The 27,534-nt window shown below is 53.0% G+C and overlaps 3 protein-coding genes and 1 pseudogene across 5 annotated transcripts in view; 2 read left to right on the forward strand and 2 right to left on the reverse strand.

The window, feature by feature from the left end:
- The first annotated feature begins 2,379 nt into the window (after window positions 1-2,379).
- Window positions 2,380-5,866, forward strand: KLF1 (KLF transcription factor 1). Its single transcript, XM_039882812.1, has 3 exons — window positions 2,380-2,481; window positions 3,110-3,935; window positions 5,176-5,866. Exons 1-3 carry the CDS (start codon window positions 2,395-2,397, stop codon window positions 5,349-5,351), a joined length of 1,089 nt encoding a protein of 362 aa, XP_039738746.1. The 5' UTR covers window positions 2,380-2,394; the 3' UTR covers window positions 5,352-5,866.
- Window positions 5,867-6,540: 674 nt separating this feature from the next.
- DNASE2 (deoxyribonuclease 2, lysosomal) lies at window positions 6,541-9,029 on the forward strand. Its single transcript, XM_039882799.1, is given in 7 exon segments — window positions 6,541-6,860; window positions 6,981-7,158; window positions 7,251-7,329; window positions 7,622-7,783; window positions 7,872-8,069; window positions 8,474-8,811; window positions 8,813-9,029. Coding segments are annotated over 7 exon segments (1,092 nt in total). The 5' UTR covers window positions 6,541-6,765; the 3' UTR covers window positions 8,855-9,029.
- A 242-nt stretch (window positions 9,030-9,271) lies between these two features.
- MAST1 (microtubule associated serine/threonine kinase 1) overlaps window positions 9,272-27,534 on the reverse strand; it is a 35,681-nt gene continuing 17,418 nt past the window's right edge. For 2 of the 3 annotated variants that reach the window (XM_039882789.1, XM_039882787.1), the window contains 23 exons: window positions 26,528-26,606; window positions 24,541-24,701; window positions 24,315-24,390; window positions 23,926-24,135; window positions 22,125-22,226; window positions 21,912-22,044; window positions 21,765-21,832; window positions 19,094-19,179; window positions 18,796-19,004; window positions 16,141-16,279; window positions 15,898-16,030; window positions 15,595-15,760; window positions 15,391-15,492; window positions 15,098-15,220; window positions 14,466-14,575; window positions 13,544-13,722; window positions 13,215-13,465; window positions 12,668-12,874; window positions 12,227-12,456; window positions 11,795-11,917; window positions 11,551-11,687; window positions 10,688-10,875; window positions 9,272-10,608 (listed from right to left, as the gene is read on the reverse strand). In XM_039882789.1, the coding sequence (XP_039738723.1) occupies window positions 9,350-10,608; window positions 10,688-10,875; window positions 11,551-11,687; window positions 11,795-11,917; window positions 12,227-12,456; window positions 12,668-12,874; window positions 13,215-13,465; window positions 13,544-13,722; window positions 14,466-14,575; window positions 15,098-15,220; window positions 15,391-15,492; window positions 15,595-15,760; window positions 15,898-16,030; window positions 16,141-16,279; window positions 18,796-19,004; window positions 19,094-19,179; window positions 21,765-21,832; window positions 21,912-22,044; window positions 22,125-22,226; window positions 23,926-24,135; window positions 24,315-24,390; window positions 24,541-24,701; window positions 26,528-26,606 (4,471 nt within the window). In that variant the 3' untranslated portion in view covers window positions 9,272-9,349. The remainder of the gene's footprint in view (window positions 10,609-10,687; window positions 10,876-11,550; window positions 11,688-11,794; window positions 11,918-12,226; window positions 12,457-12,667; window positions 12,875-13,214; window positions 13,466-13,543; window positions 13,723-14,465; window positions 14,576-15,097; window positions 15,221-15,390; window positions 15,493-15,594; window positions 15,761-15,897; window positions 16,031-16,140; window positions 16,280-18,795; window positions 19,005-19,093; window positions 19,180-21,764; window positions 21,833-21,911; window positions 22,045-22,124; window positions 22,227-23,925; window positions 24,136-24,314; window positions 24,391-24,540; window positions 24,702-26,527; window positions 26,607-27,534) is intronic. The other variant, XM_039882788.1, reaches the window with a different exon arrangement.
- LOC120618769 (uncharacterized) lies at window positions 23,216-23,327 on the reverse strand (annotated as a pseudogene).

Here is a 27,534-nt window from a genome sequence, read left to right on the forward strand (position 1 = left end):
CAGTGGCAATTAGCCCATTCACAATGTTGTGCAACCACCACCTTTATCTAGCTCCAGAATATTTCCGTTATCCCAGAAGGACACCTTGTACCCATCAGCAGTCACTCCCCATTCCCTCCTCCCCCAACCTTGACAACCACTAATAGATTTGTCTATTCTATTTCATATAAATAGAATTATGTATGACCTTTTGTTGTGACTGGCTTCTTCCACTTAGCATGTTTTTGAGGTTCATCCATGTTGTAACATGTATTAGAATTTTATTCATTTTTATGGCTAATATTCCATTGTATGGATGGACCACATTTTGTTTATCCATTCATCTGATAATGGACATTTGGGTTGTTTCCACCTATTGGCAATTTTGAATAATGCTTCTGTAACACTGGTGTACAAGTATGTTTGTTTTCAGTTCTCTTGGGTTCATACCTAGGATTGGAATTGCTAGATCATACGTAACTCTATGTTTACCTTTTGAAGAATCATCGAACTGTTTTCCACAGTTGCTGCACCATTTTATATTCCGACCAGAAGTGTACAAGAGTTCAATTTTTTCCACATCTTTCCTAACAAATGTTTTTTTTGTTGTTGTTGTTTATAGCTCTCCTAGTAGGTGTGTCAAGCTGGTTTTTACATTACTTTTTGCCCCCACCCCTCTTATAGCACATAATTTTTTTTCTTTTTGTGTGTTGCGTTTGTGGCATGCCAACTCCAATTTTTTGTCTGCGGTGATGTATCTCTGACTTAGCAAGGTTGTGTGCCTTTCCCTTATAAGGGTGTTTAATGTTGGTAAGGTTGTCTGCATTTGACTGAGTGCACTCCCTATGGTTGAGTGCAATTCTGTGACTAAATAATTACGTACTGTAATAGTGACAGGTGGCATGACTATTAAAGGATGTAGGTTTTATATGGTGCTGGATATGATTGTGTCTGATGTTAGCTGTGTGCCTGACTACATCATTGTGTTTGTAAATGGTTGTGTGCAGCTGGGTTTCATGTTTTTGTGTCTGAGGCACATTTATGTTTGACAGAGTTATGTGACTGCATTTTCTAGTTTTGTGAGAACATCCAGGAATCCTTGCATGTCTGTTTGATTGTAGCTAAATCATGTCAGTATGAGTGTATGATTGTGTGTGATTGGGTAACTGTGCGTGATGTCAGGTGCCTGTCTGTGTGATTATGAATTCTATATCTGAGAGATTGTGTGACTATAACAGTCTATAACCAAACAGTATGTGTTTTCCTGCCTGGGAATTGTGTACCTGTACATGGTCTATGTCATGCACAGACACACAATTATATGTGGGACTACATGGTCTGTGTGGCTGAGGGACAAGGAATTTGTGTCACTATGTAATTGAATATTATGTGTGTACGATTATGAACTATGTGTCTGTGATGTGTGTTCATGTCGCCCCCATTCTGGGCTCCCAGGGTACCACAGTGAAGGTCCCTGGTGCAGCACCTTGGATCCTGCCCCCATGTAAGGCAGACATCTGGCAGCAGCAAAGCCCAGGGCAAGGGCTGGTGAGGATCTCCTGCAGGCCAGGTACTCCTTGTGGTCTGACCTAATGGTACCTTCCCACCCAGCTGAGTGGGTCGACTCTCCCTCCCCAGCCCTTATTGCACTGGAGCAACTGCAGTGGCACCAGCCTCAACCTCCACACAGCCTCCCTCCCTGCAGCACCTACCAGAGTGGAGGGCCCATGGTAGACAGTGGCAGCTGATTAGCAGGGGCTGTTCCTGCCACTGGGCTCAGACCCTGAGAGTTCACAACCCAGGCAATTTCAAGCCAAGCTAACATGAAGCCCCATTCCCCAGCGCCACCACTTGCTAGGGACAGAGCTTTGGCTGTTCTGGGCCTCCACCTGATAGCAGCCTCAGTGTCTGGGGTGTCTGATAATGCTTGGCCTGGCAGGGAGTTTGTGCCAAGTCCCGCCATCAGCATCGTTGCTTCTGTTTCTTGGGGAGGGGGTGGGCTGCAGGGCCTCAGCCAGGAGAGGGGTTCTTGAAGCCCCTTCCCAAAATCCCCATTCTGTCACCCCTCTTCCAGGAAGGTAACTGAGAGCAGGCTCCCAAGTCTCTCCTTCTTTGAGGATGCAGTGCCTCATTTTATCTAATACCTGAACCCCCAAACCTCTGAACCCCCAGCCCCTGAACATCTAACTGGGCTTTAGATAGAGGGTCAGTCTTTAAAGCTCTGCCTCAAACAGGCCACAAAGGTCTGTTCCCAGAAACAGTGACCCCCACCCCCCCTTTCCTGACCCTTATCAGAGGCTGTAGCCAATCAGCTGAAGGCAGAGAGGAGCCCTCCAAGGGGCCATTGGAGCCTCAGAGCCCACGAGGCCACTGAGGGAGAGGAGGCCTGAGGCCCAGGGCGGGCACCAGCCAGCCATGGCCGCAGCTGAGACCACTTTGCCTTCCATCGGTACACTGACCACCCTAGGCTCCTTCCCAGACACACAGGAAGACTTCTTAAAGGTGAGGCCACAGGGTCTAGGTGGCTGGCTGGGGTCCCAGGCAGTGGTCACATCTTACCCTGGAATCCAAAGACCTGGCCAGGGCTGGGGGTCCTCTGCACAGTCTAGGGGTCTACACGTGTTCTAAGGGCTTATTTTTGTCTTAGAAAACTGAGGCTTGTAGCTGAACACCCTGGGGGGCTAGGCTCAGTGAGACAACCCCAGGTATCAGGAAAAGAGCAAAGGTGACTAGGGGACATCCAGGAATTAATCTTGAGAATTAATCTTCTTTGGGGACTGGGAAGGAATGGGAGGAAACTGAGGCAAGGCTGCCAGTACGTCCCCCTCCCCAACCCCTGGTCTTCCATTCTTAGCTCTGCCAACCCCTTCCCCCATGCCTGAGTGTGGCTCCAGATAATGTTAAGTCTTATCTCCTGTCACCAGCCAGACTCGATCCAACCTCTGTTCCTGAAGCTTGGGGGAACCAGGGCAGTGAGAGGGAGTAGGACAGACTTCACAGACAGGCAAACAAGACCCCTTTCCAGAGCTTCTGGGCAGCCTGCTCCCATCAGGGCAACAGGCCGCCTCTGTCTTCGGGCAGGGTGGTCTGGTAACCACTGAAGCCTCACGCTACCGGCTCCCTCCCGCAGTGGTGGCGTCCTGAGGAGGTGCAGGACTTGGGTCCGGGTCCCCCAGACCCCAACACGCCGCCCCTCCATGTGAGGCCAGGGTTGGAAAACGCGCATGGGGAGGAGGAAGACGAGGAAAGGGACACGGCCACCGCCTGGGATCTGGATCTCTTCCTCACCAACCTGCCGTGCTCAGAGCCGGGCGGCGCGCCCCAGACCTGCGCCCTGGCGCCCGTCGAGGGTCCCGGGGTGCTATTCTCGCCACCGCCTGAGACTCTGGGGGCGTACGCGAGTGGCCCGGGACTGGTGCCTGGGCTCTTGGGTCCCGAGGAGCAAGCGGGCTGGGCGCGCCCGACCTCCCGAGCTCCGGCCTCTGACACCTTCGTGAGCCCAGCCCTGGTCCCGGGCCCCGAGCCCAAGGTGCTGCCGCTGCAGCCGGTGTATCCAGGGCCGGGCGCGGGTTCCTCCGGCAGCTACTTTCCACGGACCGGGCTTTCAGTGCCTGCAGCGCCGGGCACCCCCTATGGGCTACTGTCCGGGTACCCCGCGCTGTACCCGGCGTCACAGTACCAAGGGCATTTCCAGCTCTTCCGCGGGCTCCCGGCACCCGCGCCTGGCCCTGCCGCGCCCCCCTCCTTCCTGAGCTGTTTGGGACCCGGAACGGCGGGTGCGGGACTCGGGGGAACTGCAGGAGACCCAGGAGGAACCACTGAGGCCGCGCCAACCAGGCGCAGCCGGCGCTCGTGGGCGCGCAAGAGGCAGGCAGCGCACACGTGCACGCACCCGGGCTGCGGCAAGAGCTACACCAAGAGCTCCCACCTGAAGGCGCATCTACGCACACACACGGGTGAGGCGCAGGGACATGGGGGCGGGACTGGAGGCGGGGCCTCTGGAACAGGGTGTGGCCCGGGAGCACAAAACCGAGAACAAGGGGGAGGGGCTAGAAGCGAAGATCCGACCCAGGGGGCGGAACCATAGCGTTAAAGGCGGGGCTAAAGCAGAGCCCTACAGCAAGGGATGGGACAGAGGAAACTAAGAACGAGCCTGACCCCTCCCGAGTAAAGAAAGCTAGAGAACAGGCAACGGTGTGGGAGGCGAGTGGGGGCAGAAAAAGGACCCGGAAAACCTGAGGAGCGTTTCAGGGAACTGACGGGTAAGACCTGGCAGGCGGCGAGGAGCGGGGGCTAGAGGAGACTGCGGGGAGGGGCCAAGCTTGGAATGCTGGGGAAGGAGCCAAAGACACTGGGTTCAAGTTTGTGGCAAGCGAGGAGCGGAGTTATGGGTCAGGGAGTATAAGCGGGAGATTGTTGGCATGGAGGCAGAGCCAGACTATAGGGGCGTGTCTGGGGCTCAGGAGGGGAAATACAGGGGCAGAGTCAGTTTCAAGTTCCCAGATGCAGAGTCAGGTCCAGGAGAGTAAGAGGAAATAGCTGGAAAACAGAGGAGGGTGAGGAAAAAGCTGGATCTCAAGGAGCAGAAGTCAGAGGCGGTGCCGTGGAATAGACACAGGTAGGAGGAAGAGTGAAGCCTATGCATTTTGGGATCCGCATAGATGATGGGGTCAGCTGTACCTACCTGTCAGAGAGGTGGAAGATCCAGGCGTCGCTGCGGGAGAGAGTAATCACTGCAGATAGGGCCTGGGACACCAGGTGGATTTCGGGGCTCAAGGGTCAGGCCAAGGGTCAAGGATAGGGCAGCAGCCTGGAGGGTCCCCTGGTGCAACGAAGGAGCCGGACTACAGGGCGCAGGGCCAAAGAACGAGGGTGGGACGACTTTAGGACGCAGGGGCAGGGTACCTGTGCACAGGAAGTGGGGCCAGTGGTGTAAAGGATGTGATTTGGGTCCAGAAAATGAGAACAGGCGTGGGGCCTGATGCAGGTATAGAAGAAGGGTCGGGGTCGCAGAGGGCTGGACCTGAGTACACTTCCCTGAGAGTAAGTGGCTTCTTAAACTTCGCACCCTAGACGCCTCACTTGCCTCACTCTAGCCCTGTCCAAGGCTGAGCAAAGGAGTGCGGCCAGATGCAGGGGCAGACCCGGGGGCGGGATGAGGCGAACAATGGCGCTCACAGCTTCCTCGCCTTCCAGGGGAGAAGCCATACGCCTGCACGTGGGACGGCTGCGGCTGGCGGTTCGCGCGCTCGGACGAGCTTACCCGGCACTACCGAAAACACACCGGACAGCGCCCCTTCCGCTGCCAGCTCTGCCCGCGTGCTTTTTCGCGCTCGGATCACCTAGCCTTGCACATGAAGCGTCACCTTTGAACCAACTGCCCCCACTTGGCCTCCCCAGCACTTGGACTTTCACGGGACTGGGGATGGAACAAGAGTGGGTCTATGCTGGGTGGTTTTCCCTTGAAAGGACCCTCGCCCAAACTCGCGGCCCCACAGATTCACCGAAAGATCAAGGCTTGGCCCATAGACAGACCTGGGGGAGCATCCAACGGAAGCTCCCACATGCCCTTAGCCATAGTGGGCCACACAGAGACTTCCTACCATCACTCAGACCCAGGGAGACAGACTTCCAAATAAATGAGCTCAGATGGACATTCAGACACTTCGGACTGAGAGAGACCCTCAGAAAGCTGGACCCTCAGACCAGCTCACAGGGGGCCCTGACAGCAGTAGGGGTTGTGGGGTGAGGCTTCTCAGAGACCCTGGGTCAAGAAGGGGTCTTCACACTGTGACTTCTGAAGCTCCACATTGTGGCAATCTGCTGTGAATGGTTATGGGTCCTGTAAAAACGCCCCTCCTAGATAAAGCTTCAGCGTTGGCCTGACTGTGAGTTTTGGGTGCTGGAAGATGGGAGGAAGCTCTACCTCCAGAGGTGATAATGGGGGGCCACACACACCTTCACAGCCTACCTCCTTAGCCTCAGAGACCCCTTCTCGGGTACTGCAAACCTTGCCGCGCCTTCTCCTAACCCGAGATCAGGCTACATCATCTGTCTCCTGCCTTGAACCTCGGGGACATTCACAGGGACAGTCTTCCCTCCATCTAAGAGCCCTCAGCCGGACCCCGGAGCCCCAGCACCCTTCACCTTACCATGATCCAAAGTGACCACTTGGCTAGTTCAGGGAAGCCCCAGGAAAACATGCAGAATGAAAAGGGAGAGGACTAGGAGCACAAACTCCCCTTAAGAGAGCAAAGTCACAAGAATTGGAACTCAGGATCTATGGCAGGAAAAGAAAAAAAAAAGCAAGTTGCATTTGACCCATAAACCGAGAGAGAATGGGTCCGGTGAAAGAGTGGATTAGGATTAGCAGGAATTAAACGAGACAAGAGGAGGAGCCTAGAGGAGGGACTTGAGCTGTGATTAGCCATGGGCGGGAGGCGGAACACCGGAATCGCCTTGCTATAAAAAGGCGTGGTCTGGTACGAGCCAGAGAGTGGACTCTACCAAAGAGTTTTCCGGGTCGAGTCCTCCGGAAGCGGGACTGGCTGGAGCGGGGCCTGCAGAGAGTGAACGCTCGAAAGGAAGCCCCGCCCCCGGATGGTCTGGGACCGCCTTTTCAAATCTCTACTTTTCATACGGGGGGACGGAGTTTCCATGCTCGAGCTGTCGTGCCTCGGGTTCTCGGCTGAGTTTGGGGAAATGAAAGTTACAAGGGGCCAGGCCTGACCCAGCATGTGATCCGGCGCCTCACGGTCTCAAAACAGATTCCTCGACCTCAGCCCCATGGCGGTGCTGAGCGCTCTGCTCCTGGCCGCGCTGCTGTGGGTCCCTGCAGGCACCTTGACCTGCTATGGAGACTCTGGGCAGCCTGTGGACTGGTGAGTGCGCGGGCGCCGACCACACCCCTGGGGCCAGACTGGGGATTGCTTTGCTCCTGGGTGAAGCCCGAGGCTCTTTCTCTTCCCCTTCCTTCATTTCTGTCACTCCCCAATCGCCAGGTTTGTGGTCTACAAGCTGCCGGCTCACAGCGGGCCCGGGGTTGCAGCGCAGAAGGGGCTGCAGTACAAGTACTTGGACGAGGGCTCCGGGGGCTGGCGAGACGGCGTGGGGACAATCGACAGTTTGATGGGAGCCGTGGGCCGCAGCCTGCTGCCGCTGTACAGAAACATCAGCCAGGTGAAAGGATGCTGGGCAGAACCTGGGGTGGGACTCTAGGGAGGGCGTGGCCTGCAGGGGAAACTTCACGTCTTATCGTCCATCTCCCCCAGCTCGCCTTCCTACTCTACAATGACCAGCCGCCTAATTACAATGGGACTCAGGACACTTCCAGCAGGGGGCACACCAAGGGTGAGGCCCAGATTGGGGTTTGTGGAAGGGCTCTGGTTTCCTTCCACAGTTTCCTCAGCTAACCCCTGACCTGTGGGAGGGGGTACTACTCTATCAAGCCCTGGGATCTGCTTCCTCATTTTATATTAACGTCCTTTCTCCAAACTATGAGTGGTCTGCTTCCAAAAGTGTCCAGTGGTGGTCTCAACACTGCCCACACCCTCTCCAGACTCCCTGCAAACCGAGTGTGTTCCTGGTTGCACATGTGCTTGTTGGGATGCTTTGAGCCCTTGATCCCTGTCTTCTGGTTCAGGTGTGCTGCTCTTTGACCAGGAAGCAGGCTTCTGGCTGATCCATAGCGTTCCCGGCTTCCCACCTGTTTCCTCTGCTGGATACAGCTGGCCTTCTTCTGCCCAAACCTATGGGCAGACACTGCTCTGCGTGTCTTTTCCCTTCAAACAATTCTCGAACATTGGTGAGTGGGAACTGAGAGGCGGGGTGAGTTCCTGATTCTCAGGCCAGTATGTAAAACAGTCTCATTTTCTCCTCCCCTTGCCCTCCAGGCAGACAGCTGAGCTACACCTACCCCCAAGTGTATGACTACAAGCTGGAAGAGACCTTTGCCCAGATATTCCCTGACCTGGAGGAGGTGGTCAAGGGCCACCACGTTTACCACAGCCCCTGGAACAGCAGTGTAACACTCACATCAAAGGCAGGGGCCACATTCCAGAGCTTTGCCAAATTTGGAAAGTTTGGAGATGGTGAGCCCTGAGATTGAGGGTTGAAGAACTATTTTTACAGAGTGTGTCCATGGATGAGGGCAGGTGAGAGATAAGGACAAGGACTCTGGTAGCCAGAAGTACATGAGAGGTAGATAATCAACAGATCTGGGTTCAACTATTGGTTTCTGATTGTGCGGTGCATGATTTAACTGGACTCTCAGTTTACCCATCTGAAAAATGGTACTGATGTCTACCCCAATGTTGATATGAGTTAAGTGATGAATATACAGCATTTAGTAAGGGCTATTAGTCTTAATGTTGTTATTCCCCAGGGTTGCCAGGAATTGACAACTGAGAAAACTGAGCTCAGAGAGGGGCAGTGACCTAGGGAACCCCTAGCAGGGCCCCTGACCCAGCCCATTCCCTCCTTCCATCCTCTACAGATCTGTACTCTGGCTGGTTGGCGGAGGCCCTTGGCAGCACCCTGCAGGTCCAGTTCTGGCCACGCTCTCGTCACATCCTGCCCTCCAACTGCTCTGGGGTCCAGCATGTGCTGGATGTGACCGAGATAGCCTTCCCCGGGCCAGCTGGGCTCACCTTCAGTAGCACAGATGACCACTCCAAGTGGTGTGTAGCCCCAGAAGGTCCCTGGGCCTGTGTGGGTGACATGAATCGGAACTTGGAAGAGGAGAAACGAGGTGGGGGCACACTGTGTGCCCAGCTGCCCACCCTCTGGAAGGCCTTCCAGCCTCTGGTGAATGCCTGGAAGCCCTGTGGGGAGAAGAGCAGGACCTCGTCTCCAGGAAGCCCAGCAGAGAGTCTGAGAGCTAAGGCACAGAAGCCAGTTTGAACTTCAGTTTAAATCCCTATTTACTCGCTTCCTAATTGTGACCTTAATTATGTGCCTTAACCTCTCTGTGATTCATTCTACTCATCTGCAAAATAGGAACCATAACACCTGATTTAGGATTGGTGAGGAATAAAAGGAAACTGGTGGATGAGGCTGTTAACCTTTTCTACCGGAGGGCACTGGGATTCAGAACAGGTTGCAGCTCCCTGAGGGTCTGGGGGCAGCTGGGTCATGGGTGAGATACAAAGGGGGACCACAAGGTAGGGTCCACATAAGACTCACCTCTCCTTTCTAGTAACCAGGACAAGTTCCATCGCTAAATAAACACACAGCAAAAGGGCCGAAACCTTGCCTTGCCAGGGGAGGAGGGGCAAGTTCTGGAAAGCTCACGAAGCACAGACACACTTTATTTATATGTGTACATATGTATATAGGAGGCTGTACAGTGCAGGGCCAGTGGCCCCCTCAGCTATGGGCCTGGGGGTGTGGGGCAGGGTGCCCCTTTTTTGGTTGGGCCTACTGGGGGTACAGCTTCAGCAGGGCACCGGGAAGTCAGCCACACCTCAGGCTTGGTGACGGGAACCAGAAGGGAAGCTGGTGGGGCTGGGGACACTGCGCTGCTGGGCGCATTCTTCATTGGGGCTAGAGAAGGGGTCTGAGAGTCTGGGGAGAGCTTGGGGGAAGCCGGCTTGGAACAAGGCCCACTCAGGGTGATCCGCTCCTCCACTACCTCCAGTACCCAGCGATCCTGGCCTCGGGGCGCCTCAGACGCGCAAGACACCAGAGGTATGGAATCCTGCAACCCCTTAGAGTCCGAGGCTGGAGGCTGGAGCACCTCGGCCTTGGGCCCCGGCCGCACGGGCTCTACGACAATGGGCACCGGGGGCGTGCCTGCCTCACCAGAGCTGCTGCGCCGGCCTGTCTCGTGTTCCTGAACAGGACTCAGCGTGGCCTTGGCCACAGCCCTGGCCGCCCCGCCCGCACTATCTTCGGTTTGCACGCTCTGGTGCCGCGTACCGCTGGCGTCCCGCTCCAGAGTCCGGCCCCCGGGAGTCGTCACTCGGGGAGGAGTGCAGGCCTCCATACCGCCTGGGGACTCCTCCTTACTCGATGCCGCCAGCGGCCTGGGGGCGCCCTCAGGCAGCAGTGGGTCCGCGCCCAGGCTCAGGGGCGACTCCTGGCGTCCCAGGCGGCGGACAGCGACCTGTCGGGGCGCGCCAGGCCCCTCGACAGGGGGCGTCTCGCCATCAGACTCGGCGAGGCTATGCAGTGCCAGCTCGCCGTGGAAGTCCTTGCGGAAGTCCGGGTGTCCCACCTCAAGGCTGTGTTTGCGAAGAGCGCCCTTCTTGTCAGCGCCCAGCGAAGCTCCCAGCTTCTCCGCCGACTGTACGCGTTTGAGGAGTGGCGAACGCGGGGGCTCAGCACTCTTGGGTCGCGGGCGCACCACCGGCGGCGACGAGTGCAGCTTGGCCGGGAAACTCTGCGTCGTGTGCGAGCTGCCCACCGTGTGGCCAGGCAGCGGCGGTGGCGATGCCTGCGTTGGGGATGGCGTGTGCGCCAGCGGCGACAGTGGAATGTTGCCGGCCGACTTGCAGCGTGCAGAGCGGTACTGGCGGTGCAACTTTGGCGACAGGCCGTGCAGCGTGCTGGGCCGGATGTGGTGTGATGCCGACGATGCCGGCGAATTGGGCGTGCTCGAAGCCGGGGAGCTGCTCTGGGATGAGGCCCCTGCGAATGGGCAAGAAAGGGTATTGAGTGTGGCAGGCACCCGCGCTCGACCTTCCGGAGGCGGAGGCGCAAAGCATACCTAGGTAGGCGGAGTCGGGTGTGGAACGGTAGCTGTGGGTGGGCGAGCGTGCGGGCAGACCGTGGGTGGGTGACCCAGGAAGGCTGTCGCTGGAGGACAGCGAGCGGTTCAGCGACGACAGCGAGCGGCTAGTGTGCAGTAGATTCGACTGCTTCGTGATTTTGCGGAAGAGGGAGCTGCGCTTCTTGCTGGGGTACAGAGAAGGGTCCATCTACCGTAGGCTAGAGTCCAGAATTCCTGGCTCCTCCCACAACAGCCCTTGGGACCACCCACCACTTGGCCCCGCCCACTCCAGCTACAACCCACTTATCAAGGCGGGAAGTTCACCTGACTCAGTTCACCTGACTCAGTTCCTCTCACTCAAATAAATCCCCACTTATGACTTGCCCAGGCCAAACTCACAGATCAAAACAGAACCTCCTGGCCCCACCCACCTCTCCTAGCTCCTCCTACCTACAAAGGAGAAATTATTTCAATTGGCCCAGTCTTGCCTGGCATGCTCATGATCCAGATAGAAATCCTTTCCTAGTTATCCAAACACATCCAACAGGGAAAGACCATCTACTGAACAGCACCATCTCTAATCCAGATCTGCTGGTCTTGCCCACCTGCCCAAGACACTCCCACAATGCTTTTCTTCCAGCCCAGGAATCTGGCACAGCTTCCTTTACTGGCGCCTTCCACTTTCCCAAGCCCTCCTTCTCTGTCCTCTAGGTTTTGCTCTTTCTTTACTCGGTGGCCCGCACACTTCCTTCTCCTGTTCCCCCACCTCTCCCACTTTAGCCCTGTCCACAGTTCAAAAGCTAAAGTGTTGCTGCCGCCTGCTGTGTATAGCCCCACCCACTGCATTTGGCCCCACCCACCTCTCCTGGCCCTCCTTAGCTGAGGGCCTCTTGTTCCTCCGAGCCATTTTGGCCTTGTAGCTGCTGCGCCTCGCAGGGCCGATCCGGATAGAGGTATTTTCGAAGGGCGTTGTGGTCACCGCCACCTTGTTGCCACTCTGGGGAAAGAAGGGTGGCAAATGAGCTGCTGTTCAGGCAGCTCTAATTCCCAGAATATCCCCTCTCCTTTCCCCTTCCCCCAGTGTGCTCCCCGCCTTGCACTCACCTTAAGGATCAGCTCCACAACCTCAGGATGCACCATGCCATGCACAGGCTCCCCATTCACGTGGGTGATAAGGTCTCCGGCACAGAGCCCCGCCTCCTGAGCTGGGCCCCCCTCCTCTACATGCTGGAGACAGGGCACCACACAGGAGCAGGGTTAACAGGATCGGTTACAAGAAAGCTCCCTCAGCTTATGTGCCAGACACCGACCTCTGTGTGCACTGTGATCCTTATAACACTTTATGAAATAGTAATTATTCTCTCCAGTTTACAAATGAAGAAACTGAAGCTCAGAGGGGGAATGGACACCACGGGTCACAGAAAGTTTCATTCAGGCCGCCTGGCTTCCGAGTTTGAGCTGTCCCTCATTCCTGGGCGGGCCTTCTCTCCCCTCACCCCCGACCCTAGAACAAAGACCTCACCCACGAGTGCTCACCCAGACAATGTGGTGGACACTGTAGACATCCGAGTCACCCATGTAGACGCGGATGGCACGCAGGGTAAAGCCATACTTCTTGCCTGAGCGTTGGATGGTGATGGGGGAGCGGAGTCCACTGACAGCCGGTGAGTAGTCCCGGCTAGGAGAGGAGTCCCGCGAAGATGGGTTGGAGGAGAGAGATCGTGGGGACATGGGGCTGGCCAGTGGTGAGCTTCCGTGGGGGTCCACTGCAGACACAGAACCATGGTCAGAACTCAAGGCCAGCAGACACAGCTCTTTCTGTATCTGCAACTCCCTCCTTCCTAGTCAAAGTCCCAGGGCTCTCATTGGTCCATCCCAGTGCCAATCACTGTAGACAGGGAAAATGCAGTGTTTTCATTGGCCTATCCTGGCACAAATGGGGCAGCCCCTCCCCTGACAGGTGGGGCACAGCATCACCTGCAGGAATCATGACAGACAAGGCTGTAGCCGAGGCTGACTTGATGACTTTGCCCCCTGTTCGAGAAGGCCGCTTCTCTGCTGCGGGGTCCCCTGATAGCTGCTGGTGGCGCGCCCGGCGCAGAACCAGGTCATTGGTAGCCCTCAGGCCTGATGGGTCCCCGTCCTTTGAGGGTGGGAGGAGGTCACCTGGGCGTAGGCTGTCAGCTGCAATAAAGGGGGTGAGTTAGGAGTCAGTCCAAGGTCATAGACTTCTTGCATGCTGTTCCCTCTGCCTGGAATGCTTTTCCTACTTCTTGCTCTTGTTGGAAGGGGAGTTTCATGAGAGCAAGTAGCATGCATCTAGCACAGCTCCTGATACAGAGAAGTGCTCAGATATATTTGTTTACTGACCAAGTTTGGAATACGGGGTGTTCCTTATGTTGATGAGAACCCAGACTGGAGTATAAAGAGTACATGAGATCTTGCATAAACAGTACCAGGCTCATTAAAAGTTCAATATATGGTCACTGGGGAACTGGGGAAGGCAGCAGGAGAGGGCACTCACTGGCCTCGGGGTCCCCGGAGCTGGCAGTGCCATCCCCTTGAGTTGCCTCTTTAGGGACCCGCGCATCCAGCGAGCCTGGGGGATCAGAACTGGGCCGAGGAGGCCTGCGCAGCCGGGCCTCATCCTCGTCCTCTTGGGGGACGCTGAAGCGGCTAGGCTCCAGTAGTGCGGAAAAACGACGGCGCGCGCCCAACGGGGGACTGGCCTCCCCCTCCAGGAAGCTGGCCTCAGACGCTGAGAACCGCTTGCTGCTGAAAGGGGGCGTGGTTAGAGGCGACTCGCCCCTTCGGTCCCGCTTCCAAAATCCAGCCCTTCCTTCCCCTGCTCACATCTCTGGGGAGCCGCCTCTCCAGGTCTTCTCGCGCAGGGTCAGGCCTCCCAGGCCCTCCCGCTTGCCGGATACCTTCTCCTCTGGGCCCTTGGCACTCGGTTCCCGCTTGCTGCCCCCCGCTGCTGCCACAGGGGTCTTAGGCTCATGCTGCGACAGCTGTTCCATACTACTATACACCTGCAAGAGTCGGTGGGGGGCAAGTTCGGCCCCCAAGTCCCGCCTCTGCTCCCGAACCAACCAGCTTTCCGCTATTTGACCCGCCCAAACCATGCACCTCCCTCCTAAGGCCAGGCCCAGCCCAAATTCTGGATCATTTCTCCAACCATTTACAATTTTTCAGTTCAGACCCCACCCCATAATTAAGCCCCGCCCTATTCTAGACCCTGCCCCACCCATACCTTGAAGAATTGGCTTTCTTGCCCCCACCTTCCCAGGCCCAAGTCAATCATGTGTACCCCAGGCTAGGCCCTGTACCGCAATACAAGCTGCTACTCAAAGCGAGACCTTGGGAACCCTTGCCACCCCCCAAACTGCTCATCCTCTCTACCCCAAGGTCCTGCCCCTTCCTCGTCTAGACCTAGTTCCGCCCCACTGTGAGTCCTTTCTACAACAGCCCAGATTCTTGTTAGATTCCACCATCCAGCCAAAAGCCTGTGCCATAGACCCCTATGCGGCCTCCCCTCAGGCCTGATTACTCCCAGAACCCGGCCCCCTCAGTAGGTTCCCCAGCCTGAGACCTCGGGCCTGGCACCCTGCTTCCCAGCCCCTTTCCCCAACCCCTGCCCCACTCAGGACCACCTCCATTCCTCTCCTCTCAACCCTGCTGGGAGATAAAGACCTGCCCCCAACCCAGGCCCTGCCCCCATTCCCACCCCGCCTTCCCCAGGTCCCACCCCACCCCTAGCCCAGCCTTGGCCAACCTTGCTGAAGCGTGGGGAGCAGGAGGAAAACTGGCGGATCTCCACAGGCTCCTCTTCTGTCGTGTCATCCTCATCATAGGAGTTCACGTGGTGATACCTGTCAGAGCGGGCTGGGGATGGCGGGGTCTGCCATGACTGTGGGCACAGGTCCACCCTCAGGTCACACCCCTAACCAGAGCCGGGTCCTTGTTCAAGCCAGGCCTGCAGGCCTAGCCAGGCCCTACCGCATTCTTCATCTGATTCAGGCTGGGTCCCTGCCCAACTCTCAGAGAATCCATCTAGCCCTCCCTCCAGAGAGGCCACACCCCAATATCCCATCTATGGCACTCTCCACCCTGGCTCCATCTCAGGCCAGGCTCGGCTCCTGCCTCCTTCTGGGATCTAGCACCACTCCTCTAATCCAGGCCCAAGCCCAACTCGAGAACTCGCTGTCCAGGCTCCTCCTGTACCCCAAACTCTTCTCTAACCAACTTCTCAGGCTGAGCCCCGCCCCTATGCAGACCACGCCTCTGAGAAGGGTTCCCTTCTCCCACACCACAACCTCAGCCCTCTCCCCAGTCTTGGAGGCTGGTCCCGGCCCAGGCTTTGCATGAGGGCCCCTCTCACCAGATCCCACACCCTGTCTCGCTCACTGTCAAAGTAGCTGGTGTCATCCTCAGACTCCAGGTGAGGGATGAACTCCGCCTTCTGCCTCAGCAGCCCTGTCCAGTCAAGGTCTCGAAAAAAACTGTGCTGCTTCACCTCAAAGGCACCACCTGGGGAGGAAGGGGTTGATGGAGGCAGGGAGGGAATTCCAGTGACAGCTGATAGCAAGCTCTGCAGCCCAGCCCCCGACCCATCTTCCACTCCAGGGCCACAGCACTTGCAGCTCTGCTTCCCCAAGGGGTCCCAAGCCTTCAGATTCTCTGTACAGCAGACCCCTCACCTGCCCCAAGCCGAACCAGGGGGTTGGTCTGCAGGAGGCTGGATATCAGGAGCTGGGCATCTGTGGGCAGGGCCTCATCCCCCTCGGGCCACAGGATGTCATCTGCAGAGCAAGGCGGGACTGGGAGTCACTTTTGGAGTCCAGGAAATCTTGGGCCTGCCTATGTCCCCATGCCCCCCACCTGCCCACCTCAGAGGCACGCACCACTGATGACCTGTCCAAATAGCTCTTCAGGCGTGTCTCCGAAAAAGGGCACACAGCCCACCAGGAACTCGTAGAGAATGATGCCCATGGCCCACCAGTCCACTGGCTTGCCGTAGCCTTGGCGCAGGATGACCTCGGGCGCGATGTATTCTGGGGTCCCACACACCTAGGGGCAGGCCATCAGCCTGTGCCCTGGCCATGGGAGGGGCCTCGAGGGGGAGCCATGCTTCCCACCAGGCCCTCGGCCCCGAGGTCCTTCTGGGTCACTACCCACCGCCATGACCCCCTCATCTGCACACACACCTGTTTGTCCAGGAACTCCCGGGCGTCTTTCTCAATGTGGCCTTCATACAGGTTGGTGGTGAGGCTCATGAGCCCCATTTTGGATAGGCCGAAATCTGTGAGCTTGATGTGGCCCATGGAGGTGATAAGGAGGCTGCAAACACAAACAGGGAGTCTCAGAGGTGGGCCCACTTCTTTCCTGGCCCTTCCACAGCAGGCCTCCTGAGGGACATGAAGGAGGTGGCAGAAAAGATCAAGGCTCACTTGTCAGGCTTGAGGTCACGGTGCACGATGCCATAGTTGTGCAAGTACTCGAGTGCTAGCACTGTCTCAGCGAAGTACATGCGGGCCATCTCCACCGGCAGTGCCCCGATATTCTTCAGCAGGGTGGCACAGTCCCCCCCTGTGGGTGCAGAAGTACATCCATGTGGAGAGGGAGACATCCCCACGCCAGAGCTGAGCACTCGGCATGCACCATAGCACCAGGTCCTCACCTCACATTGCCCCCATTTTACAGCTAAGGAAAACTGAGGCAGAGAGGGCCCTCTCTCTTCTCAGGTCACACAGGGAGCGCCCTCTACCAGGCTTCTCTTGTCCTCTTATCCAGGGGTCCCCACCCCCCGGACTGGTACCAATCCACGGCCTGTTAGGAACTGGGCCGCAGAGCAGGAGGTAAGTGGCAAGCGAGCAAGCGAAGCTTCATCTGTATTTGCAGCTGCTCCCCAGCACTAGCATCACCGCTTCAGCTCCACCTCAATCATCAGGCATTAGATTCTCATAGGAGCACTAGTCTCTGGTGCCAAAAGGTTGGGGACCGCTTAGCCATCCTCCAAAGTCATTTTGATCTGAGACTCAGAAAGAGGTTGGATCATGCAGGGAGTTGATGGTGGAGGTGAGTTCTGGTGGGTACCAAAGACTGCCTGCTTATCCACTGAGTCTGGAAGCACTGCCCAGGTCTATCTAAAGGGAAGTCCACATATATGAGAACAGAGCCAAGAAATGGATAGATTCCTGAGGACATGGTTTAGGCACCTGGATACAGCCGTTCTTGAAGGCGACATGGATGTTTTGATCCCATGAGTCAATAAATGTCTTTGTTTGAGATAGAAAACTGATGAATCAGACTCTTTGAAGGTAGAGCCCTGGAATCTGCATTTGACCACAACCCTAGGTAATCCTGACACACACTTATGCTGAGAACAAAGCTGGGTTGACTTCCAAATAAGACTTTGAGACTGGGCCATGTTCAGAAGGCCCCAAGCATCACACCAATTGTGTGCTCGACCCAACAAAGAGATCCCAATTCTGTCCACTTCTTTCTTCCTCTGTATAACCTTGGACTCATGCAGTCATCTCCATATTGGTCTCCCTCTTCTGCCCTCCATACAGCGGCTTAATAAATATTCTTAAAACGTAAGTCAGACCATGTCAACTCTGCTTAAAACCTTCCAGTGGCTACCTGACACACCTGGCATAAAACTCAGTGCCATTCTGGGCTCTGCGATGCCCTGCATGCTTAACCCCCTCGCCCCTCCATCCTCATCTACCCCACCCTTCCTCTCGCTCACTCACTCAACTCCAGCTCCACTGGCCTCCTTGCTGCTCCTCCAAATCCAGATGCCTTCTCATCTAAGAAACTTTATAAACGATTGGGGTTCACTCTTCCAGTTATAGTGCAGGCCTCAGAAAGGCCTACTGCCCACCTACGTCCCCATGGCTTCCTTGAGCCTTAAGGTCCTCATCGCCATCTTCATTGTATGAAACAATCTGGTTGCTTTGGCTTATTGTCTGTCTAGCCAGACCAGAATATAACCTCCATGAGAGAGAGGTGTGTCTGTCTGTCCCCCACTGTGCCACCAGCACCTAGCACAGCACATGGTGTGAGGGAGACAATAAAGGGACATCTGTTGAATGAACGGATGGTTGACTAAGGCTTGGGGACAGCATAGCTTTAGCCCCATGAGAATATGTGTGTGTCCTAATACCTCTATTATGTGTGTATTTGAGCAATTAATACATTAATATTTGGACAAATATAAGCATGGATAGTTAAACAGATGAAAAATATATGCATTGGCGGTTAGATGGATGGATGGATGGTAAACGGAGAGAAAAACTGATGGATGAATTGTGGATGAATGGATAGAGAAAGCTAGATAATTAGATAAGATGAGATGGCTGCTAGAATGGAGGTTTGAATGAATGAATAAAAATATAGATGGTAAATGGATGGATGGATGGATAAATAGATGGTGGATTAATAAATAAATAGGTATTGGTGAATGGATGGATGGGTGGGTGGATGGGAGGATGGATGAATGATGAGTAAGTGGGTGAAAAATCAGATGAATGAATGGCTAGATAAATAAAAAGTCAGATGTATGAAAAATAGATGTGCAACACAGAGTGAACTCTAATATAAACTACGGACTTCAGTTAATAATAATGTACCAATATTGGTTCATCAATTATAACAAATATAGCACTCTAATGCAAGATGTAAATAACAGGGAGACTAGGGGGAAAGGGAATATGTGGGCACTCTATGTACTTTCCAATCAGTTTTTCTATAAAACTAAAACAGCTCTAAAAAAAGTCTATTAATTTTTTAAAAATCGACGTATAATGGATAAAAAGATATATGGCGGGAAAAACAGATGGCTTAGTAAATGGATGGATGGATGGATAATTGGATGGCTGTATCTATACTGAATGAAATGAAAATACATAGATAAACTAATAGATAGCTGGATAGAAATCATCAGGTAGAATGGATGACCAATGACTTGGATGGATAAAAAAGTAGATAAAGATATAGGTGGATAGTCAGTATAGTGGCTGGGGCTCAGGTAGGCCACCCAGCAGCACTGGCCAGCGCGCATGCCCCCATCTTCCCTACATCCCCGCAGGCAGCCACACCTTCCACATATTCCATGACCATGCAGAGGTGGCGCCGGGTCTCAAAGGAGCAGAACATGCTGACCACAAAGGGGTTCTCAGCGAAGGTGAGGATGTCACGCTCCACGAAGGCCTGCTGGATCTGGTTGCGCAGGATCAGGTTCTGCTTGTTGATTTTTTTCATTGCGAAGCGCTGCCTCGTGTCACGGTGTCGCACTAGGTAGACAGCACTGCAGGGGGAGAGAGCGAGGACCGGCCGTCACCTCCGAGACACCCGGCCTTCGCCACCCTCCCCCCGCCAGAGCCCCGGGTGGCTCACCCGTAGGCACCATTGCTTATGAGCTTGATGGTCTCAAAGTCATTCTCTCCAGGTGGTTTCTTAGCCTTGGTTGTGCTGCTACGGCCCTGCAGGGGAAAGATGGAAACCACCACCATCATCATGATAAAATTGGGACTCTTGTTATTCCATTACCCAGGGGGAACCAGAGGCATGGAGGGGGGGTGGGTCCTTCATCCAAGTGCCACATTGAGGGAGTAACAAAATCAGGACTTGAACCCAACTGTCTGACTCTGAAGCCTTATTCCTAACTTCTTTCCATTAGGAAAAAAGCCTATAAAATAATCACCATAATATATAAAGAGTTCTTGGAAATCAGTAACAAAGAGCCTAAAAATTGAAGAGAAAAATAGGCAAGGTATGTGAAATAAAATTAGAGCTCTTAACCGTATAAAAAGATGCTCAACCTCACATATAATGACAGAAGGGAAAATTAAAACTACACAAGATACCATTTTTTTATCTAGCAAGTTGGCAAAAAAATTCCCAAAAGCTGACACAGTCTATGGTCAATACTGTAAGGAAACAGATACTTTTATACCTTGATGTTGGGAGTGTAAATTGGTACAACCCCCACAGAAGGTACTTCGATGTATATCAGGATTACAAATGTATGTTCCCTTTGAACCAGCAATTTCACTTTTGGATTAATGCTACAGATAGGCTTGCACATGTGAAAACAACACATGTATTATCTTGTTCATTGCGAGATTAGAAACAATTGACATGTTCATCTATAGGAAATTGGTTAAAGAAACACTTAAGGGGCACCTATATAAAGGAATGTTGTGCCACTGTTAAAAAAAAAAATAAGGAATCTGTCAGTATATTGATTCAGAAAGTTCTCCCAAGTCTTTTATTAAGTGGAGAAGAAAGCAAGCACTAATATGTACTGTATGCTTTTGTGTAAAAAATGTGACAAAACAGAACTATGTAATCATCTTTGGAGGGTGCTCAGTAGCACATATACTAATAATATTTGGGAGGATACAGGGTAGTAAAGGACAAGGGTGAATGTAAGATTTTTCATTATATACTTCTTTTGAAAATTATTTTTATTTTTCTTAGGGACAAAGATTTATTCCATAAATATTACACAAAAGATTATGACATAAAGAACATGTTGAGCTTGTATGCTCCTAAGACTATAGCCTAAAAATGTCTGACACAAAAATTGACAGAATTACAGGGAGAAATTGCTCAAAACAAGGGTTTAACATATATCTCTCAGAAACTATTAGATCAATCAGGAAAAAAAATGAATAGGGAGATGGAAGATTTGAATCACTCAATTAACAAGTTTGATTGAATGGAATTATGTAGAATCCTACAAACAACAATTAAAGATAAATACCTTTTTAGAGTTTTAGACTTTTGAGTGATGTCATTCCATTACCTATTCAAAAAATTAAACAAATGGCATGTATAGTGAGATTCTTTTAAATATATATATATTTACATACATATAGGAAAGGTGTGTGTATATGTGTGTGAATTCATATATACAATTTGAAATAAAGGTAATAAACTCATCCCCTTCAGGGGCCAGGCAGGTCAGGTGGGAGCCATGGGTGACGGGGGACAGGTGATTGATATTATAGGGCAGCCCCCACTCAGTGCCAGCCATTTCCACCACAGTGTTGCCAGAACTTCTGATTTTTTCAAAAGAAGGCCCAGACCCAGATTTTGAGACAAAACCTTCTGATTTCTATATTTTGCTTCAAATTTTCGAAAAACACTAGACAGTTCAGAGGAAACAAACATGTGGCTGTGACAGCAGGTCATTTCCACTAGACATGTAAAATATCTTCCAAAATGTGGTTGGCCTGGGGGTGGGGTCATGGCAATTTCTACTATGCTGAGCTCCCAACACTGAGAGACACTCGATTCACTTGAAACCCCATGCACGGTTCCTTAATAAATTAAACATAGAATTATCATATCACCCCGTAATTCCACTCCTAGGTATAGATACCCAAAAGAAGTGAAAGAGTTGTTCAAACAAATACTCATACATAAATGTTCATAGCAGCGCTAGTCACACAACAGCTAGAAGATGGAAACAGTCCAAGTGTCCAACAGTGGACAATGGATAAACAAACATGGTATATGCATGCAATGGAATATCATTCATCCAGAAAAAGGACTCGAAGTGCTGATTCACACTACAATATGGATGAACCTTGAAAACATTATGCTAGACACAAGGGGCCGCAGAGTGAATGATTCCTTGTATATGAAATGTCCAGAACAGGCAAATCCATAGAGACAGAAAGCCGATCAGTGGTTGCCAGGGGCTGGGGGTGGGGGATGGGAATAACTGCCTAATGGGTACAGTGTTCTTTTGAAATGACAAAAATGTTCCAGAACCACACAGATGACGGCTGCACAACATTGTGAATGTACTAAACATCACTGAATTGTTCATTTTAAAATGGTCAAAATGATACATTTTATGTTACGTGTACCTTACCATGAAAAGAAAAAGGCCCATGGAGGAAGAACTAGTATTAATCCATTTAAGAGATGGGGAAACTGAGGCTCAGAGTGGGGACAAAGAGATCTACCCAGCCTGAGGGCAGAGAGCCAGGAAGTAAGACCCCGCCTATCGGGCCAGAACCAGAGTGCTGACTACTGGGCTACCTGGCCTTACCTCAGAGAGGTCATCTTGCTCTGGCGTGTTGGAGCCACCACTGTCCTGTTCCTCCCGGTGCACCACATCTAGGAAGAGACTGAGAGTGAGTGAAGGCTGGGGTCCCGGCAGGTTCACCCCCAGCCTCCTGTGCCCACCAGCTAGCACCTGGAAAAGGGTCTCGGGTGAGGCCCAGCTGGCGTATGATGTAACGAGGGATGTCTGTCTTGACAAGGTGACCCTCCTTGGCGTGGCCCTCAGCTGCCTCCAGCAAGTGGTAGAATTCCTCGGGGTTGAATTCCTGAGGCAAAGCAGGGGCAGGCTCACGGTGGGCTCCAAGGGGCTCCGCACCAGTCCCCCGCCCTCACCCAACCCCCTCACCAGGCACTCCAGCAGCCTTGCGGGGCGTGAGATGATAATGAGTAGTTTCTTCACCAGCTGGGTGACAAAGGCCACCTCCAAGCTCTCAGAACGTTCATAGGCCTGGGAAGGGGGCACAATGGGGATAGGATTCACAGGTGCCCCACCTCAGCCAGGCCCCTCTCTCAACCCCACTGACTATACACTACTACTGTTGTCCCGTTTTACAGGTAAGAAAACTGAGGTCCAAGCTGCATAGCACAAAGAATAATTACTATTATAGCAGACACTGTCCTCGGACCTTCCCTCATGCAATTCATCCTCAAAACAACTCGATAATCACTTGCCTCACTCTAGTCTCCACCCTGATGTCTATTGTTTATCTTCTGTTTCTTCCTGCTAGAATGTCAGCTCTGCAAGGGCAGAAATTTATTTCCAGCTGATTCCCAGCTTCTAGGTCAGTGCCGGCCCCAGAATTGGTGCTTGATAAGTATTTGTGGCACTGATGAATGAGCAAAACCCCTTTTTATAGCAGGAGGACTGAGGCACAGAGAGGTTAAGAGACTCGACAAAGGCTGCAAAATAAATAAGTGATGAGCCAGATGTGAATCTAGGCTATTTGGAGTCTTTGCTCTTGACTCCTACAGACCTAGTGGCAAAATCTAGACGCAAAAATAGATCTGATGCCAGAGCATGTAATGATACCGATATGTTGCCTTTCAGGTCTGGACGGAGGGCCTGGAGCCCAGAGCCCTATATTCTGGTCCTTGCTCCCTTACCCAACCTCATCTCCTCAAGTCATTTGGCTTCTGTGCTCGTGGAATTTCCCAGATTGTTTTGTCATCTCAGGGCCTTTGCATGTACCCTGCTCAACGCACATACCACCTCCTCATTATTCTTGTCCCAATATCAATGTGACCTCTTCCTGGATATTTCTCTGATTTGTTCCCTGCTGTGTTCCCAGTGCCCCAACATACAGTAGATGTTCCCCCAACATATAGTAGATGTTCAATAAATGCTATTTATCATCATTAATTTGAATGGGAGCATTATCTTGTTTACTTTCATTTATTCATCCATTTATTTATTTTTATTATAATTATAATTATTTATGCCTACAGTACCTGGTCTTCCTAGGTGGTCTCCCACCAAAGTACCAACCAGGCCCGACCCTGCTTAGCTTCCGACATCATTGGGCTTGTTCAGGGTGGCATGGCTGTAGACTAGAAACCGTGGCTCCACTGGGGTGTGAACCCAGGACCTTCTGCGTGTAAAGCAATCGTGCTAACCGCTACACTATGGAACCACGTCCTATTCATCCATTCATTTAATCAACATTTATTGACCATCGACTGTGGGCACAACACTGTGCTGGTCACCCAGGACAAAACAGTGAACAAATAGGCAACCTCACAATGCACCTGTGGGACTGACATTCGAGTGAGACAGATAAAATAAGAAAAAATGCACATTATGACCAATGAGGCTGAGTACTAAGGAGAAATCTAAAGAAAACAGTGGGTGGCGACTGTGAGCAGAATTTTGACATTTTAAATAGGGTTGTCTGGGAGGCCAACCTAAAGTTGACATTTGAGTAAAGACTTGAGGAAGGTTGGATTCCTGCCTCCCCCATCAAACCTAGAGCAGGGATCGTGTCCTTCCCTCCAGGAACACTTCCTTCTCTTCTACTCCTGAATCCTCAGCTCCACACTAGCGCCTGGCAAGTGGTAGTCGCCCCCTGATGGATGTAGGGAAAACGAAGGCATCTGCCTGATTTGGGGGTGCAGAGTCTGGGCTGAGGCTGGCCTCCCCGTGCACTCACGTCCTGCAGTAGCTTCTCCAGGTTCTCCTGCAATTCGTAGAAGTAGACGGTGGTAATGAGGCCATCGCGGGACTTGGTCAGGCAGTCCCGGGCCAGCTCGATGATCTGGTGGTGGATAAAGCTGAGCACGCCGTCGGCCAGCGGCAACACGCTGTCAGGTTCATAGGCGCGGGCGAAGTCGCGCAGCTTCTCTTCCATCTGCGCAGTGGCCTGCGGGAGGGACGGAGGCGGGGCAGGGGTGACTACGCGGAGCTGTGCCCAGAGGCCGCGGCCGCCAGGAGCCTGCGCTGCGCATACCCGCCACCAGGGGGCACACAGAGCTAAGGCGAGCGAGGGCCCCGCCGCTGGTCATACTCAACACTGCCCCCGCCCCCCGCCCCCACCCTCACCTTCGGGAACCTCTCCTTGTAGACGTGGTTCATCATCACGATCTCGTTGTCGTAGGAGGAGGGGGAGCGCCCGGGGCTGCAGGGAGAGAAGCCCATCTTGTCCAGCCGCCTGCCTCCGAAACTGCCTCCCCCATCACGGTGCAAGTCGTCTATTCACGCGGACCAGAGTCTCGCAGTGCACAAGCTCCCAGACCGCCAGCGTGGAGTTGGGGGGGTGCCAGCCCACCTGAGGCTCCGCGAACGGGGCCGCACGGCGGGCGAGCGACGACCGCCATCCTCATCTGTGATGCTCTCGGTGCTGCCGAAGTGTTTGGAGAGGAAGTGGAGTTCGTCCACTGTAGGCTGGTAGGGCAGCTGGTGCAGGCGCTCCTGGGAGGAGCAGGAAGACTGGGGGGAGGGGCAAGGCTGGGGTCAGAGCCACCGCGGTCCCCCCACAGCTCGGGACCCTGGGCTGGGACTTCCGGGACTGATGGGGCACTGGCAAGGCCGGTACTAGAACCTGATTATGATTCTGGGGTCCCAGGGCCCAGGTTGGGACTCTAGGCACTAGATAGGGGACAGGGACAGTCACGGATGAGAACAGTGACACAGACACGGATATGACTAGAAGGAATCTGTTAAAACCTGAGTCAAGTCACATCTCTCCTCTGTTCAGAACCCTGCATGGCTCTGAACGCCAAAGTTCTCCCCACAGCTCATGAGGCCTGCAGGAACATCTGGCCCTGTCTCTCTGCCATCACTTCCTACCACTCTCACCCTCACTTGCTCTGCTCCAGCGACAGAGCTGTGGCCTTTTTGATAGACCCCGAACAAGCCAGGCACGCTCTTGCCTCAGGGCCTTTGAACAGACCATTCCCTCTGCCTGGAGCACATCTACTATGGATCATGCCTTCTCCCTCAAATCTTTGCTTAAATGTCACTTCTCAAGGAGGCCTCCTCTGAACACACACCCATCACTTCCTATCCTTGACTTATCTTGTTTCCTCTTGCTGTATTTATCTCCTGACTTTTTTACATCTTTATTATTTATTTGTTATTGCTGTCTGCTTGAGGGCAAGGATTGGCTCAGCTTGGTCTCTGGTCAGGGCCTGGCATGCAGTCGAGCAAACACAGACACACAGACACCACCAGTGGAGACACAGGACATCCCCTTGATTCTGTAGGCAGAATTCTCTTTTTAAACATCACATCACTCACTTCCCTGCTTAAAACTCCTCATCCCACCAGTGTCTACTAAGATAACTTTTTTAATGCACACAATTTATGACCTACAGAAGCACGATTTCAAATAGTTCAGACTGAAATTTTAATAAATGTTAATATAAAGCAAAAAAAGACTTTCTATGGCTTCTACCTGCATTTAGAATATAATCCATCTCCTTGACCTGGCTGACACGCCCCAGCACGATCAGTATTGCTGCTTGTCTCACCTCAACTCTTCTACTTCTAACCCAAAGCTCCAGCCACACAAGGCTATTTTCAATTTTCCCAATGTGGCAAGTTCTCTGTTGCCTCTGGCAGTTTGCATGTGCTGTTTCCCGCTTCCTGGAACAGCTTTCTATCCCTTCTTCCACCTGCCAAACTCTTGCTGATTCTTTGTCTTGGCTTCAATGCCACCTCTTCCAGGAAGCTTTCCTTGATGCTCCCCCAAATTAGGTCAGTTGCCTCCTCTCTGCTATCACCTCCCCTTACGTTACTCCCATCACAGCTCCAATCCCCCATGTTGTAAATGCCTTCTTACTAGTCTGTCTCCCCTCCCGAGAGCTTTGTAAACCCTTGGACCCTGGCTTAGCTTGCAGAGTCCACCTATCACATGACAGTCACATGATAAATGTCTTCTGAATATCAAACCAGAGACACAGGTAGAAAAGGAGGCAGATGGAGAGGAGATTTTGGGTATTGCAGTGGGTGAGTAAATGGGCTCTGAGTGAAAGGTGTAGCCTGGCCCTGGCCAGCTGCAGACACTTGGGCAAGTGGCTTAATGTCTGTAAAATAAGTCCATGATGAATAGGACCCCCAAGAAGATATGTCAAGGGTGGATAACAGGGCTGGGGGAGACCTGCAACTCACTAGTAGATGGACAGGTGACAACCTTGGAGGACAAAATAACCCAAAGCACTCATTAAGGCCGGCCCAGCTGCTGGCCTGGGTGTGGACCTTTGGGTTGGAGGGTCCCTGCAATTCCCACCCATCTTCCCGCCTACCACACTCACCGAGACAGTGGAGCTGGGTGTGTTGGTTCCATAGCCAGATGAAGGGAGTGAAGCCAGAGACCAACGCCGTCCGTCCGCCCTGGAACCCAGCCGAGGTGCTCAGAGGCCACCAGGCCCCACCAGCTCCCCCACTTCTCAGGATGTGAGAGAAGCACTGGCTATGGCCAGGGCAGGGGTTTGAGAAGCATATCTGTACTCTGTGGTTCCTGAAGGCCCTCCAGGTCAAGGAGGTAAAGAGGAAGACTTCCAGCCAGGCACCAGTCTCCTTGGCTCCTTCCCATGATTCCCTCTCCTGTCATACTCAGGCCACACTAGCCCCAGTGTGAACCCCGAGGGGGACCAGAAAAGCCCACACAAGGAAGTCATCCTAGAGGACCCGAAATATCAATTCCTAGAGGACCCCCTATGAGAAAGCTCTCAGAGGCAGACCCCTTGGTTCTTCTCAGAGAAGAAATTCCCCTCCATCAAACACACACTCTGACATGCTCTCACAGTGGTACACTCACAGTCACACAGACACAGTCACTCTCCTGGCCACACTCACCAGTGTTAATGTGACTACTATGGTCAAGTTCATGTACTGACAATCACACACATTCACGCATGACTCCCTAACAGACATTTATACAATTCACTGTCCCATACATGGCCCCAAATGTCACACTTTCCTAACACACAATTGTACTTACAAAAACAGACATCCACTCACATATAAACACAGACACTTACAAAGATCCAGAACTCATGCTCTGATACACACACAGACACATACTCCCTCATGCGCACTCTACGCTTTCACATTCACACATATATTCAAGACACCCTCACGCACTCAGTCACACATTCCAACTCACGCAGTCACACACTCATTCACACTGCAGCATAGATTACACATGCACGTGGAAACACGCATGGAGGTGCACGCTCTCTCACATAGTCACATACATTTATAACCCTACAGATATAATTCACACTCAGACACTTTCATATTTGAATGCTGATGCATA

The sequence above is a fragment of the Pteropus medius genome, unplaced genomic scaffold (genome assembly GCF_902729225.1).
Source record: "Pteropus medius unplaced genomic scaffold, Ma_sr-lr_union100, whole genome shotgun sequence".
NCBI classification, from domain to species: domain Eukaryota; kingdom Metazoa; phylum Chordata; class Mammalia; order Chiroptera; family Pteropodidae; genus Pteropus; species Pteropus medius.